Here is a 14,136-nt window from a genome sequence, read left to right as displayed (position 1 = left end):
ATTCAATTGATAAATGAAAATGTTTTTATCATGTCATTGATTCAATAAGTTCAAATAACATGACTTCTGATATGCCTACTTTCAGTCATGGTACAAAGGCAACCCAGTGGGAACATCCTGGATCTGGTAAAAAGAAAGTTGTTAAGGGAGGTGAGTACTGATGGTCAAAAGTTTTCTACCAGAAATTTTTACAATTCAATAAACCTGGCAAATCCTATTCAGTGAATTACCGATAATCTGGACGCTGATAAATCAGAAAATATGCAGTCCCAACAGAAATATCTAGAAACAGACTACCATACAGTTACATATTAACTAAGAACACAAAAAATTTAGAAAATCGTAATTTGCATGGTTTAGGCTGGTATTATCAGTGTCTGGATTATCGAGGATTCACTGTGTCAGCAAAAACATATCTGAATATGATACACTTTGTACTTTTCTCAGACACACTAAAAGCCTTAGCTTGAAAGCCTAAATGATTGATTATGATATTATTATGATTAAATGGTCATTCTATTTCAAAACAGTTTTGTTCATATCTAGAATGCAATGAAAGACAATCTGATTGTTTTATTTATGTATTTCTTAATACGTAGATTATTTTTGTTTTCAAGATTTGCCATTTGGCTGGGAGAGGAAGGTAGCTGATGATGGAACTGTCTTCTATGTGGAGTAAGTTGCTATGTGTATTTGGTATATGTTATGTTAAGAAAATTGTAAGAAAACAAAACTATGGCTATATCCTGTTTTAGAATTACTTACCTATAAAAGGAGTTTTTAGGTCAGGATGACCTATTGTCATCGTGTTTTGTCCGTCGTCGTGCGCCGTGCGTCGTGCGTAAGACTATTTATACAAAAGCCTACTCCTCCTTAACCCTTGAGCTGATTACATCCATATTTGGTGTGAAACATCATTGGGGAAGGACAATCATATTTTATATAAATGAGCCTGGTCCGACCCCTAGGGGCTGAGGGATGGGGCCCAAAAAGGGCAAATTTTCTTAATTTTAGCTTTAAAATCCTACTCCTCCTTCATCCTTTAATGGATTTCATCTATATTTGGTGTGAAATATCATTGGGGAAGGACAATCATATTTTATATAAATGAGCCTGGTCCGACCCCTAGGGGCTGAGGGGTGGGGTCCCAAAAGGGCAAATTTTCTTAATTTAAGCTTTAAAATCCTACTCCTCTTTCATCCTTGGATGGATTTCATCTATATTTGGTGTAAAATATCATTGGGGAAGGACAATCATATTTTATATAAATGAGCCTGGTCCGACCCCTAGGGGCTGAGGGATGGGGCCCAAAAAAGGGCAAATTTTCTTAATTTTAGCTTTAAAATCCTACTCCTCCTTCATCCTTGAATGAATTTCATCCATATTTGGTGTGAAACATCATTGGGGATGAACAATCATATTTTATATAAATGAGCCTGGTCCGACCCCAGGGGCTGAGGGGTGGGGCCCCAAATTGGGAAATTTTCTTAATTTTAGCTTTAAAATCCTACTCCTCCTTCATCCTTGAATGAATTTCATCCATATTTGGTGTGAAACATCATTAGGGATGAACAATCATATTTTATATAAATGAGCCTGGTCCGACCCCAGGGGCTGAGGGGTGGGGCCCCAAATTGGGAAATTTTCTTAATTTTAGCTTTAAAATCCTACTCCTCCTTCATCCTTGAATGAATTTATCCATATTTGGTGTGAAACATCATTGGGGAAGGACAATCATATTCTATATCAATGAGCCTGGTCCGACCCCTAGGGGGTGAGGGGTGGGGCCCCAAAAGGCAAAAAAAAAAAACCTCCTCCTTCATCCTTGAATGGATTTCATCTATATTTGGTGTAAAAAATCATTGGGGAAGGACAATCATATTTCATACATGGTTAGGTCCGATCCCTAGAGGCAGAGGGGCGGGGACCCAAAAGGGGAATTTTCTTAATTTAAGCTTTTAAATTCTACTCCTCCTTCATCCTTGGATGAATTTCATCCATATTTGGTGTGAAACATCATTGGGGAAGGACAATCATATTTTATATAAATGAGTCTGGTCCGACCCCTAGGGGCTGAGGGGTGGGGCACCAAAAGGGCAAATTTTCTTAATTTTAGTTGGCCCACTTCCTGTTTTCAGGTTTCGGTCTCTGTTCTCAATGAAAATTAGTCTATATGGGTTTAAATTGATGCCGAACAAAATGCAAACATTTCTGTAAAGATTTTGGTATTCCAAGATGGCCGCTGACCCACTTCCTGTTTTCAGGTTTCAGTCTCCGATCTCAAGGAAAATTGGTCTATAGGGGTTTTAATTGATTCAGAAGGGGGAACTTCAGATGAGGACAATCATATTTTATAAAGGACCGAGCTAAGACCCTTGGGGATAGTACGGCGGATGTCCAAAATGGAAGCTTTGCTGAAATTTGGCTTTAAAATCTGACTCCTCCTTATATTAATCCATGAATGGGTTACAACCATATATGGATGAAGGGCTACCAAGTTTGTTCAACAAATGACATTTACCTATTTCAGAAACTTACATATTCAACTAAGGAGTTCCACGTATTGTTTATATTAATCTTTAACCAATACTTTATACTGTGACTTTGTTGTTTTGTGCAATGAGTCAGATGACCGTTAAGGCCCATGGACCTCTTGTTCATAAATGTGACATGATGCCAGAGAATTCTTTACCATCGATACTTGGTTATCTCCCTTCAGTAATCAATGAAGGTGAAACATACACTGGTCTGCTACTAATGTGACCAGAGTATATGTTTATCTTGATACCATATAGTTTCCTCCCACAATTTGACATCTTGCAATGCTTAGATATGTGTGTCAATAATATTGATTATAAATGTTATATATGTTTAAAAGCAGGGGGGTAGAGCCAACGCCATTGGTTTTGTAGGTGGGTGGGGTGATGGGTTCCTGGGTCCCTAGGCTGGCTATCCGGAGATATGTAGGGTTATTGGAGTAAGAGGTACAGCAAAGAAGGTTAACTACAATCACAACATGCGAAGGAGACCTCAATGTTTCATATTTATTGGTCGACCCGTTTCGCCACTATTAGGGCTTCATCAGGACACTAAATAGATATTTAAGTGGTACATTTGTATTAAGGTATAAAAAAAATCCTTTACATATTGATAGCTTCTGTATTTTATAAACCTGCCAATGTTTTTCATTAAACATTTACAGTCATATAAACTCCAGGACAACATACACTGACCCAAGATTGGCATTTGCTGAGGAGGTGAAGAAATCCAGATTTGACTTTCGCCAAAAGTTTGATGGAAGTAGCACAGCTATGCAGGTCATTCAAGGTCGTGACCTCTCAGGGAAATATGCCATAGTTACTGGGAGTAACACAGGAATAGGTATCTTAGATTTATACATAATTAGCAGTCTGTGGTGTACAAACAAATCACAACATAGTTAATGTCAGCGGAATATCAAGGATTACTAATTAGATACGTTTTATAGCTCCCGCAACAAAGTGAAGGGTGGTATACTGGAATTGGGTTGTTCGGAGAAGTCCTCCTACACTACTGGACAGATTTTGATAAAATTTGGTACACAGAACTCTGACATAAAGGGGAGTTGAGTAAACTATATAGGGTCTTATTAATGGAGTTATTACTAAATTTGTGCGGCGGGTAGTATTAGACGTCCACTCTGGCGACAGTTCTAGTTATACTTCAGATGCCCATTTTAATAATACAAAACCACATTATCACAATAAAAGAAGAAAAATACATTAATGCACAAAGAGATCTGGAAAGTCAAAGATGCCAAAGAGTTATGGTGTGAATTTTAGGAATTATCTCCCTTTAACTGTAGTGATTCTTCTGTGATTTGGATAGTGTATGCCCCCAATATTTTTAGATGTTGATTTATATCCTTTATCTTTTTATTTAATTAGTATCATATTAAAATAGATGTTTTATTGTGTTTCTATTAATGAAGGTTTTGAGACAGCAAGAACTTTGGCCCTACATGGAGCAATGGTGGTTTTAGCTTGTAGAAACACCGCAGCAGCAAAAGAGTGTCAGGCAGCCATTTTGAAAGAACGTCCTTTAGCGACTGTGGAAGTCATGGCCCTTGACCTGGCCTCTCTTAATAGTGTCAGGGCCTTTGCTGAAGAGTATAAACTCAAGAAATGGTAATGGGAATGTATAGTGAAAGACAGATATCATAGTATACACATTCATTTAAGACTTTTTGATTTTTATGTATTTTGATCAGTTCAGCATTTAAAAATATTACATTGATTTAATACTAGGTATAGACTGATACTTCACAATTAGGCAGCATTAAAGAAGGCTTTATACGTTTAGTCCTTTGGCTTGGAAGTATAGAAATGGAATCTTCTACTCTTTTTCATCACTAAAATTACTTGGGTTCTGCTATGACTGGTTTGGATATTGTAGATATGACGTCACTATGGGTTTTGTATGAATTATTCTTCAGGGAGATAGCACTATAATGTTGGCATCACAGTTTTTCACAAGGAGAAAAACTTAACTTATACTCCCAACACACTATAGAAAATCAGGAAGGCATTCCATGAAATGGATTAAGCTGTTGATAGAATATGTAACAGCATCAACAAAAAACAAAACAAAATGTAGAAGAAAAAAGTACTCAATATCAAAATTTTGTGTTAATTTTCCAGGCCATTACACCTGTTGATCCTGAATGCGGGAGTGTTTGGCCTGCCCTACACAGCCACTGAGGACGGTCTGGAGTCCACCTTCCAAGTCAATCACCTGGCTCATTTTTATCTGACCAAACTATTGAGGGATGTTCTAATATCATCACAGCCGTCTCGTGTCATTGTATTGTCGTCAGAGTCTCACCGGTGGGTAAATAGGGTCATATTGACCTTATAATCTAAGTTACCTTATTCTGGGGAACTGACCTCGCCAGAACCTCTCGATTATTTATTTGGCCCTAAATGACCTTAGTTGTCGATGGGCCGTAAAACTCAAACAAACAAAAGATATGAGTTGTCTTTCTTTATATTGTTATCAAAATTAATAAGTGTACATGTACTTTTTCTTAGGGGCACAAATAAATCATAATAAAAAAGTTCTGAAAATAGGATTTGGCATTTTTTTTTAAAAAATGAAGATGACTTAAAAACCACAGTTTATAAAGCTAGTTAATCATTACTGCTCTACTTATCAATATGTTCCCTATGGATTGCAATACAAAAAATCTGCACAATTGGCACCTCTAAAAGTCTCAATAGGATTATCTAATTGGATAAATAGACAGCATTAAAAACAATATACTGTATACATTTTATATTCAGCTACATGTATTTCGTTTAAGCATTGAAGTCGCTATTTTTTAATTTCATCAGGGTATGAAAGAAATTTTGTTTGCAAACTGTGTGAATTCTCACAAAAGTTTGCAAACAAAATTTATTTCATACCCCGATGAAATTAAAAAATAGTGATTTCAATGCTTATAATTAATTTTCCAGGCTACTTTATAAAATGAAATACGTTTACAGGTACAATTCCATTAATTTTTTCCAAGGTATTATTTTTTTCAAAATCGATACGCAACATCAATATTTCTATTGTGACGTCATGATAACGTCGGGTTTCTCAGATTTTTATTCATCGTGGAATGAAAAAAATGAATAGTCCAATCAGAAAGCCAGAAATAAAGAGAAAATTGATTATAAGATTTTATGGATCAAACTTTTGCATTCATAGCAATGTCCTGTGAAATCATGAAAATAACCAACTAAACGGTCTATATTGATTCTAGGGCAACTGACCTATCAGTGCAGAACATTTGTGTGGAGAAGTTATCACCAGGCCAGGCTAAATATAGTGACTTGTGGGCCTACAACCTTAGTAAGCTGTGTAACGTCCTCTTCGCTGCTCACCTTAATACACTACTGGCTCCTCAGGGAGTTGTCTGCAACTCTGTTCACCCTGGCAACCTGATGAGTTCAAGTCTGATGCGAAACTGGTGGCTGTACAAACTTCTAGCTTTTGTTGCAAGGCCCTTCACAAAGAGCATGGTAAAGATATAGATTTTGCACTTGATCCAGCATACGATGATGTATAAAGGCATTATCAAAGTAATTCATCATCAAAGAGAACTATTGGGCCAATGCTTGTCACATTTATATATGTACATGAATAATATCTGTCAGACTTGACTCGTTTTCATTATTTATCTGAAATAAGTTAATTTTTCTCAAAAAGTAAACAAAAGAAAATCATGAAACATCTTGAAATGAATATGAACAATTTGGAGGAGGTTTTTTTCCTGGAAAGTTTATTGATATTTGAGAGAATGTACATTTTTAGCCCACCATCATCAGATGGTGGGCTATTCAAATCGCTTTTTGTCCGTGGTCCGTCCTTCCGTCCGTCCGTTAACAATTCTTGTTATCACTATTTCTCAGAAAGTACTGAAGGGATCTGACTCGCATTTCTTATGTAGGTTCCCCGAGGGCCCTAATTGTGCATATTGCATTTTGGGACCAATCGGTCAACAAGATGGCCGCCAGGCAGCCATCTTGGATTTTGATAGTTAAAGATTGTTATCGCTATATCTCACAAAGTTTTGAAGGGATCTTTCTCAAATTTCATATGTAGGTTCCCCTAGGGCCCTAATTGTGCATATTGCATTTTGGGACCAATCGGTCAACCAAATGGCCGCCAGGCAGCCATCTTGGATTTTGATAGTTAAAGATTGTTATCGCTATATCTCACAAAGTTTTGAAGGGATCTTTCTCAAATTTCATATGTAGGTTCCCCTAGGGCTCTAGTTGTGCATAATGCGTTTTGGGATCGATCGGTCAACCAAATGGCAGTCAGGCAGCCATCTTGGATTTTGATAGTTAAAGATTGTTATCGCTATTTCTCACAAAGTACTGAAGGGATCTTTCTCAAATTTCATATGTAGGTTCCTCTAGGGCTCTAGTTGTGCATAATGCGTTTTTGGATCGATCGGGCAACAAAATGGCCGCCAGGCTGCCATCTTGGATTTTGATAGTTAAAGATTGTTATCGCTATTTCTCAGAAAGTATTGAATGAATCTGTCTCAAATTTCATATATAGGTTCCCCTAGGGCCCTAGTTGTGCATATTTCGATTTGGGACTGATCGATCAACAAGATGGCCGCCAAGGAGCCATCTTGGATTTTGATAGTTGAAGTTTGTTACTACTATTTCTCAGAAAGTATTGAATGAATCTGTCTCAAATTTCATATATAGGTTCCCCTAGGGCCCTAGTTGTGCATATTTCGATTTGGGACTGATCGATCAACAAGATGGCCGCCAAGGACCCATCTTGGATTTTGATAGTTGAAGTTTGTTACTACTATTTCTCAGAAAGTACTGAAGCGATCTGTCTCAAATTTTATATGTAGTATGTTTGCAAAAGTTTGAAAAGCAGAGAAAAGATCCCTCTTTCCATTGTCAGACATAGATCATTCTTTGGTGGGGGCCAAGATCCCTCTGGGATCTCTTGTTATAATATCCTGAATGTAATAAAGTTAATGATCATATATATTCTGCTTTAATATGCTAACAATATTGTCAAAATATTTTGTATTTTTTCTCCAGCAACAAGGCGCTGCGACGACCATCTACTGTGCAGTGTCCCCAGATCTAGGGGATTGTGGAGGCCTGTACTTCAATAACTGTTGTCGCTGTGAACCTTCTAAGTCCGCCCAGGATAGCCAACTCGCTCAAAAACTCTGGGACATCAGCGAACAAATCCTGGCATCAAAGATTCCAACAGAAGAGACGAACGACACATAACACAAGGTAAGTCCTGAAAACTTAAATACTTACTGTGAATCTCAATATTAGCGAGGTTAGTTTTTCCATTGTTTGAAAAATTCTTTTAAAATAAGATACTTCATTTATAGAAATAAATTACCAGTACTTTTTATAAGGAATTCCAAAATATATTTTCAATTATTAATTGCAGATTGCTTATGTAAAGCATAGAGTTGAAATTCTGTAGTTATTTTCCCTATTTCAAAAATAATTTCACTTGGAAAATATTAATGGTAATAATGGTAAAATCATCTTCATGTTTGGTCTTGGAATATTTTGGATACAATTTGAAAATACAGCCTCACTGAATTCCTTGATTCACATAACAGTTGGTAATTTTGTTGATATTTTACTTTGTTTTCATTGTATTTAAGTTTTACTAACAATTATTAGTCGGAATAAAAAAAATTATACTTGTTTCCGATAACACCTTTTAAACATGAAGGGTCGGTAGTAGGTAGGGATTTTTTTTTCTTTTTTGAATTTTTTTTTTCCTTTTCTTCCCAGTTTCTTGCAGTGATAAACTGAAATAGATTTTATTCAACCTTATATAAACCATGAATTTAATTCCCAGGGGATTATTGGTGGCTTAATTTACAGAAGTGAACCAAAATTTCTGATTGTATGCAAAACCAAAAAAATTCAGGATGTTATTTGTTTGCTTGAGGACAAAACGGCACTGAATTTATAGGGTAGGTCGGGTTACTGGAAACAGAAAAAATAATTTGTATGGCCTTAACTAGCTATATAGTCATTAAATGATTAAGATTGTCAAATATTGTTGGCAAAACGCCAGAATACCATGAATAAAATAGTCTAATCAAGATCCAGTATTTGACAACTAGCCCATGTTGACCTTGATCTTTGAGTTTAGAATTAGAATGCCAGTCTTTTATTTGTTTGTAATGTCTTTCCTTTTAACAGTTACAGTCATTAAAAGGTAGGCAACATTTATATGGGGAACTAAAATCTTATTGTTTTGATTAAATGCTACCTATTACCAATTCTGTCAACTACATTATGTGGTCCATGAACTTCCAGTCCAGAAGTAGTTTTAGTGTTATCAGACACTAATAATGATACAAATGAATGGTTCATCTGAAAGTTTCTGTGAAAATGGTCATTTGCTTTTTAAACATCTTTGTTTCTGCCTTGGAAAGAAAGCAATGATAGAAACTGAGAAGATGATAGTTTCAATTTGAATATCGGTGAATAGTTAGATCCTGAATATACTTTAAGTTAAAATATTGCCATCCTCATCTTTTATGCAGCATATGTATGTCTAAGTAAAGAAACATAAACATCCAGTATCAGTACTGAGTTAATTGTTAAATAGTTTTAATGGTTGTGATCAGTTTTGTTTTGAGTCCAATGATATCACTGTTGTTAAAGGCAGTAGAATTTGTTTAGGTGTAGGCATAGTGTACTTTTGGACACCATGATGGCACCAAGTGCTTCGTGGTATTCAAAACAATACCAAAAAGCACGATTAATCTAAACATTTCCTATTAAATAACTGCCAGAGATAAGAATTATGCAATATCGTAATAATAGATAACACCAATGATGTTATGTCTAGTGATATGTATCAATAAGTCAGGGCATGAATTATGTAGTGTTTACATATGGGGCTGCTTAGAATTTCTTGAATACCATACTTGACAAGTAAAATTATCGACTAAACTGCAGTTTTTGTGAAAAAAATGGATCATTTTTCATAAGGAATATAGAACATTAGTATTATGTGATATTTTGGTATGCTCTATGAATGAAAATTAACTTTACTAAATCGTCTCTATACAGGCTAAAGTCACTAAATACAGAGTTATGGGCCATGGCTCACTGAACGCTACCTTGACACTGGATATGAAGTATTCTGTGACATCCATATAAATGTCAAACAGTGTAGTTGAGACACACCCAATTTATAGAGTTACAGTATATTTTGATATTGATAAATATAAAGAGAAACAATAGTAAGTGTATAGTGATAGATAAAAAGTAACTTATCCAGCAACTTCCTTCAGGCTACAGCAGTCATACACAAAAGATTTCCCTTGCAGGGACTCTGCCTTTGGTATTGGGAATTTTGATTTATAGTTAGTGGAATTGGGAGTCTTATAATCATGCTGTAATTCCATTATTTTGACGTTCTGATCTCTGTGTTTCATTTTTAGATTCAATACTCAATTCAAAACTATAGGTAGGCAGGGTTCACCAGCCTTATAAACTGGAGCTGACCAGTTCAGTCCTATTACTGTCCATGTTTTCTGTTTTCTATCGTTAAATAATAAATCATAGATCTATCAAGCATGTTAATGCATTATATACCACAGTTCATGGTAGATGATAATATGATATCGACATTTTGACTGGCTTTGTGCTGCTCATCTCTGCTGTGTTCATCTTTACTTTATATTCATATTCATGTCATTTTTGTTGGTCGCATCTCTCAATTCCTGGCTTTATAAAGATAATGGCATCATAACGTTTGTGTTATTCAGTTAAGAGATTTAGGGTTCATTCTTGGACACATGTAAATATTTGATTTCATAAAAATAAAAGTGCAATGTCTGGTCTATAATGCATGTAACCATCAGCTCTACATTTAGGAGGAACACTGACTCATAGACATGAATGGCCATGGCAATATGCTTAAGAATCCAATTTCTGTAGGAAGGGATGCTAGAAGGGGGACCTGCCCTATGTATAATTAGTATGTCCTATAAAAAATGTCATAAAAAATGTCAGGCCATCTGTATATTGAAAAAAAAAACAAATAGAAAAAATACAGAAAAATAGCATTGTCTTTTATGAGGTCATCTGACCCGAATACAAGATTGCCGCCACAGCCACCAACTTGAAAACACATTTTGAACTTCTTCTCAAGTTCTACTGGTGTGATTTGGCTGAAACTTGCATGAAATGATCCTGATATGGTCCCGACAAAGTGTTGTGTGTTATTTTTTGGGTCGATCCGAAATCCAAGATGGTCGCCACAGCCACCAACTTGAAAACACATTTTGAACCTCTTCTCAAGTTCTACTGGTGCGATTTGGCTGAAACTTGCATGAAATGATCCTGACACGGTCCTGACAAAGTGTTATTATTTTTCGGGTTGATCCAAATACAAGATGGCTGCCACAGCTGCCATCTTGAAAACACATTTTGAACTTCTTCTCAAGTTCTACAATGCGATTTGGCTGAAACTTGCATGAAATGATCCTGACATGGTCTGGACAAAGTGTTGTTATTTTTCGGGTCAATCTGAAATCCAAGATGACAGCCACAGCTGCCATCTTGAAAACACATTTTGAACTTCTTCTCAAGTTCTACCGGTGCGATTTGGCTGAAACTTGCATGAAATGATCCTTACATGGTCCCAACAAAGTATTGTTGCATCTCTGGTTGATCCGAAATCGAAGATGGCTGCCATGACACTATATCTAATCAATTTCCTATATGTTAAGGCCCTTGGGCCTCTTGTTTGAAATAAAATTTGTTGAAAGAAATTGAAAATGATCCTGACATGGTCCTGACAAAGTGATACCATATATAATTAATTTTACTATTGCCAAGGTAGTCAGATGACCGTTTAAGCCCTTTGGGCCTCTTGTTTTAAATGAAATCTAAAAGTACCTGGTATTGTCTTTTGTTTTTAAGTTAAAACATGATTGTTGTCACAATATTATTCATTAATTTACATAACCATCCTTAACATAACCAGCCACGAAACTAATTTGAGATACATTTTCTCATGCTTTTCGTATACTTTTATGAACGTGTAAACAAACACATGCAGCCATATATATAATCATCACATGCAGCCATATATATAATTATTGTTTTATTAAAGATACTCCATTGCTGACATATGGTATTTTCTCACTAGCAAAAACATGAGCAAACAATTTAGTATTTTTCTTCAGTTACAAAAGTTACTTACTTTACACCATTACCACCATTGAAAAGTTTGAGCTTCTAATTACTTTAAGTTGAAAATATAAAGAAATAATTAATTGCATCCCGAAAAAATTCCGTGTCATTATACCCTATATGGAATGAAGTGACTGATTGCGCATGCACCAAAGGCAAAATAAATTATTTTATTATAGTTTTTGTGTTAATTAGACATATATATATATACGATTGAACACCAACTATTGTTCAAATGATGAATGTCATTTATGCTCTGTCGGCGGTGGAGCATCTTTAAACAATGGTTCACAGACTTTATTATTAGAGATAAATTATCCATTTATAGTTCAATAGTACTGATACACACATGTCCACTCCTTGTGTTTTTATCTGTTTCCTGTTTGGACCTGAACTTTGACCTTTACCCTTTATCTGTACTATTGGAACCTCAATCGGAACTTCTCGGATGTAAAACATATTAACATCGTATGTGATAGATGTAAGAAAGAAAATCAAACATTTTCTTCGCGGGAAATTTAATTACGCCCTAACTGTGCATAAGAAAATTAATAGTTATTGAAATGTTGAACATCTATTGTCGTATTTAAAGAAACTGAAAGTAACCATTTCTCATTTGAGACGGACAACATACTGAATCGATGAACAGACACTTTTCCAGGGGTTATGTCCTCGGTGGCAACCAGTTGTTATGGAAATAGGCCCTTAGTTTCAAAATGGATGCTCTTGTGTCACATCCGAAGTCAATGTAAGTCAGTTACATCTGGGGAATTCCAAGTGATTTGAACCTAGCCATTTGAAATCTTGTCATTTATCTTTTTCAGTGAGATTGTTTGGGTACATTAAAGGATTGCCCAGATTGTTGTCATTGACACCTATGTATAAAGATTTCATGTTATGGAACTGATAACTTTTTATACCTTTCACACAAATAATTATTAACAGGTCTCCATTTTACATAAAACGTGGTACATGTAGTCTGCAATTTGAGGGGCATTTGCCAGGTACTGACATGTTTTCGGTAGTTTTGTTTAGGATACTCTGACTTCATCTGAATTTGGTATGTCCTTAAAGATGCTCCATTATCAGAAACAGGAGCAGACAATTCAGTATTTTTCTTCATTTACAAAAGTTACTTACTTTACACCATTATCGCCATTGAAAAGTTTGAGCTTCTAATTTTACTTCAAGTTAAAAATATGAAAAATAATTATTTGCATTCCGAAAAAATTCCATGGCACTATATTCTTTATGAAATGAAGTACTGATTGCGTATGCATCAAAGGCGAAACAAATTATTTTATATTATTTTTTTTGTGTTAATTAGGCATATATATACACGATTAAACACCAATTATTGTTCAAATGATGAATATCATGTGCATTTATGCTCTGTCGGCAGTTGAGCATCTTTAAATGATCCTGGCTGTTAATAGAATATAAAACAAATGAAACCAGAGCAATTTAATGTACCGTATATATTAGGTCACTGTGGCCAAGTTGTTTAAAGATGTCTCAAACAAATTACCACAAGCTCTCCACCTGTGGATTGCCAGTACCCGCTGGTCGGTGGGTTTTTTTGGGTACTCCGACTTTCTTCTACCAACAAACCTGGCACATCCTTACATGACCCTGGCTGTTCATAGTAGTTAAACAAACAGAACCAAACCAAATATAGGATCCTTATTTCAATGTCAAAATGTGCTGCAAAATTCAAGGAAGGTGGCCATTTTATCTTGTCCTTGAATCCTGACGTCACAACTTTGTTTCTTGACGTTACTTCATTCTTTCTGTCATGACATTACGATGGATTTCCTTCTCGGCACAGCCAAGTCTAGTTTAATTGTCCATAAAAATACATTTTCTCTAGTTTATACTACACTAGTTACAATACAAAATATCAGGTGGATTATGTAATAAATGGTATTGTAAATTTGACATACAATTTGTACATGGTATTATGTTATTTGACACACATGTACCTACTTTTCAACATACACAGAACTATTTGATATACCAGGTACTGTTGTACTTTGGCTGGAATTCAGTGTTTTTACTCTGAATTCTTCTATCTGTCAGCAAGACGTAAAAAGATCAATCAAACTCAAATCTTTTATATTATTTGCCAGAAAGTATTTATTATTCATGAAAGGTCATCCATATCTATGCTATCTCGTCCTTTCCTGCCACATCCTGCACCATGCTTCCTGGCATGTCCTTTTCAGGTTTTATATGTAGGTTGAGGCATTTATGTCTTAAAGACATTTTCTAGTTACTTAAGGCACACTCTGGGTTTCTTCAACCACACAAATATGGCAAAAAGTGGTCAAAAACAAACAAAATTAAAGAAAGGTAAATCATAGAGATGTTGTCCATTTTA

At 35.5% G+C, this 14,136-nt stretch overlaps 1 protein-coding gene across 2 annotated transcripts in view; it reads left to right on the top strand.

The window, feature by feature from the left end:
* The window catches only part of LOC138315552 (WW domain-containing oxidoreductase-like), a 76,535-nt gene that overhangs the window by 2,091 nt on the left and 60,308 nt on the right, over positions 1 to 14,136 (top strand). For both annotated transcript variants that reach the window (XM_069256659.1, XM_069256658.1), the window contains exons 2-8: positions 86 to 150; positions 618 to 675; positions 3,203 to 3,381; positions 3,971 to 4,166; positions 4,680 to 4,865; positions 5,789 to 6,047; positions 7,602 to 7,805. In XM_069256659.1, the coding sequence (XP_069112760.1) occupies positions 86 to 150; positions 618 to 675; positions 3,203 to 3,381; positions 3,971 to 4,166; positions 4,680 to 4,865; positions 5,789 to 6,047; positions 7,602 to 7,799 (1,141 nt within the window). In that variant the 3' untranslated portion in view covers positions 7,800 to 7,805. The remainder of the gene's footprint in view (positions 1 to 85; positions 151 to 617; positions 676 to 3,202; positions 3,382 to 3,970; positions 4,167 to 4,679; positions 4,866 to 5,788; positions 6,048 to 7,601; positions 7,806 to 14,136) is intronic.

This window comes from Argopecten irradians, chromosome 2 (genome assembly GCF_041381155.1).
Source record: "Argopecten irradians isolate NY chromosome 2, Ai_NY, whole genome shotgun sequence".
NCBI classification, from domain to species: domain Eukaryota; kingdom Metazoa; phylum Mollusca; class Bivalvia; order Pectinida; family Pectinidae; genus Argopecten; species Argopecten irradians.
The sequence above is the reverse complement of the archived record's forward strand: the minus strand, read 5'-3'. Positions and strand labels throughout refer to the sequence as shown.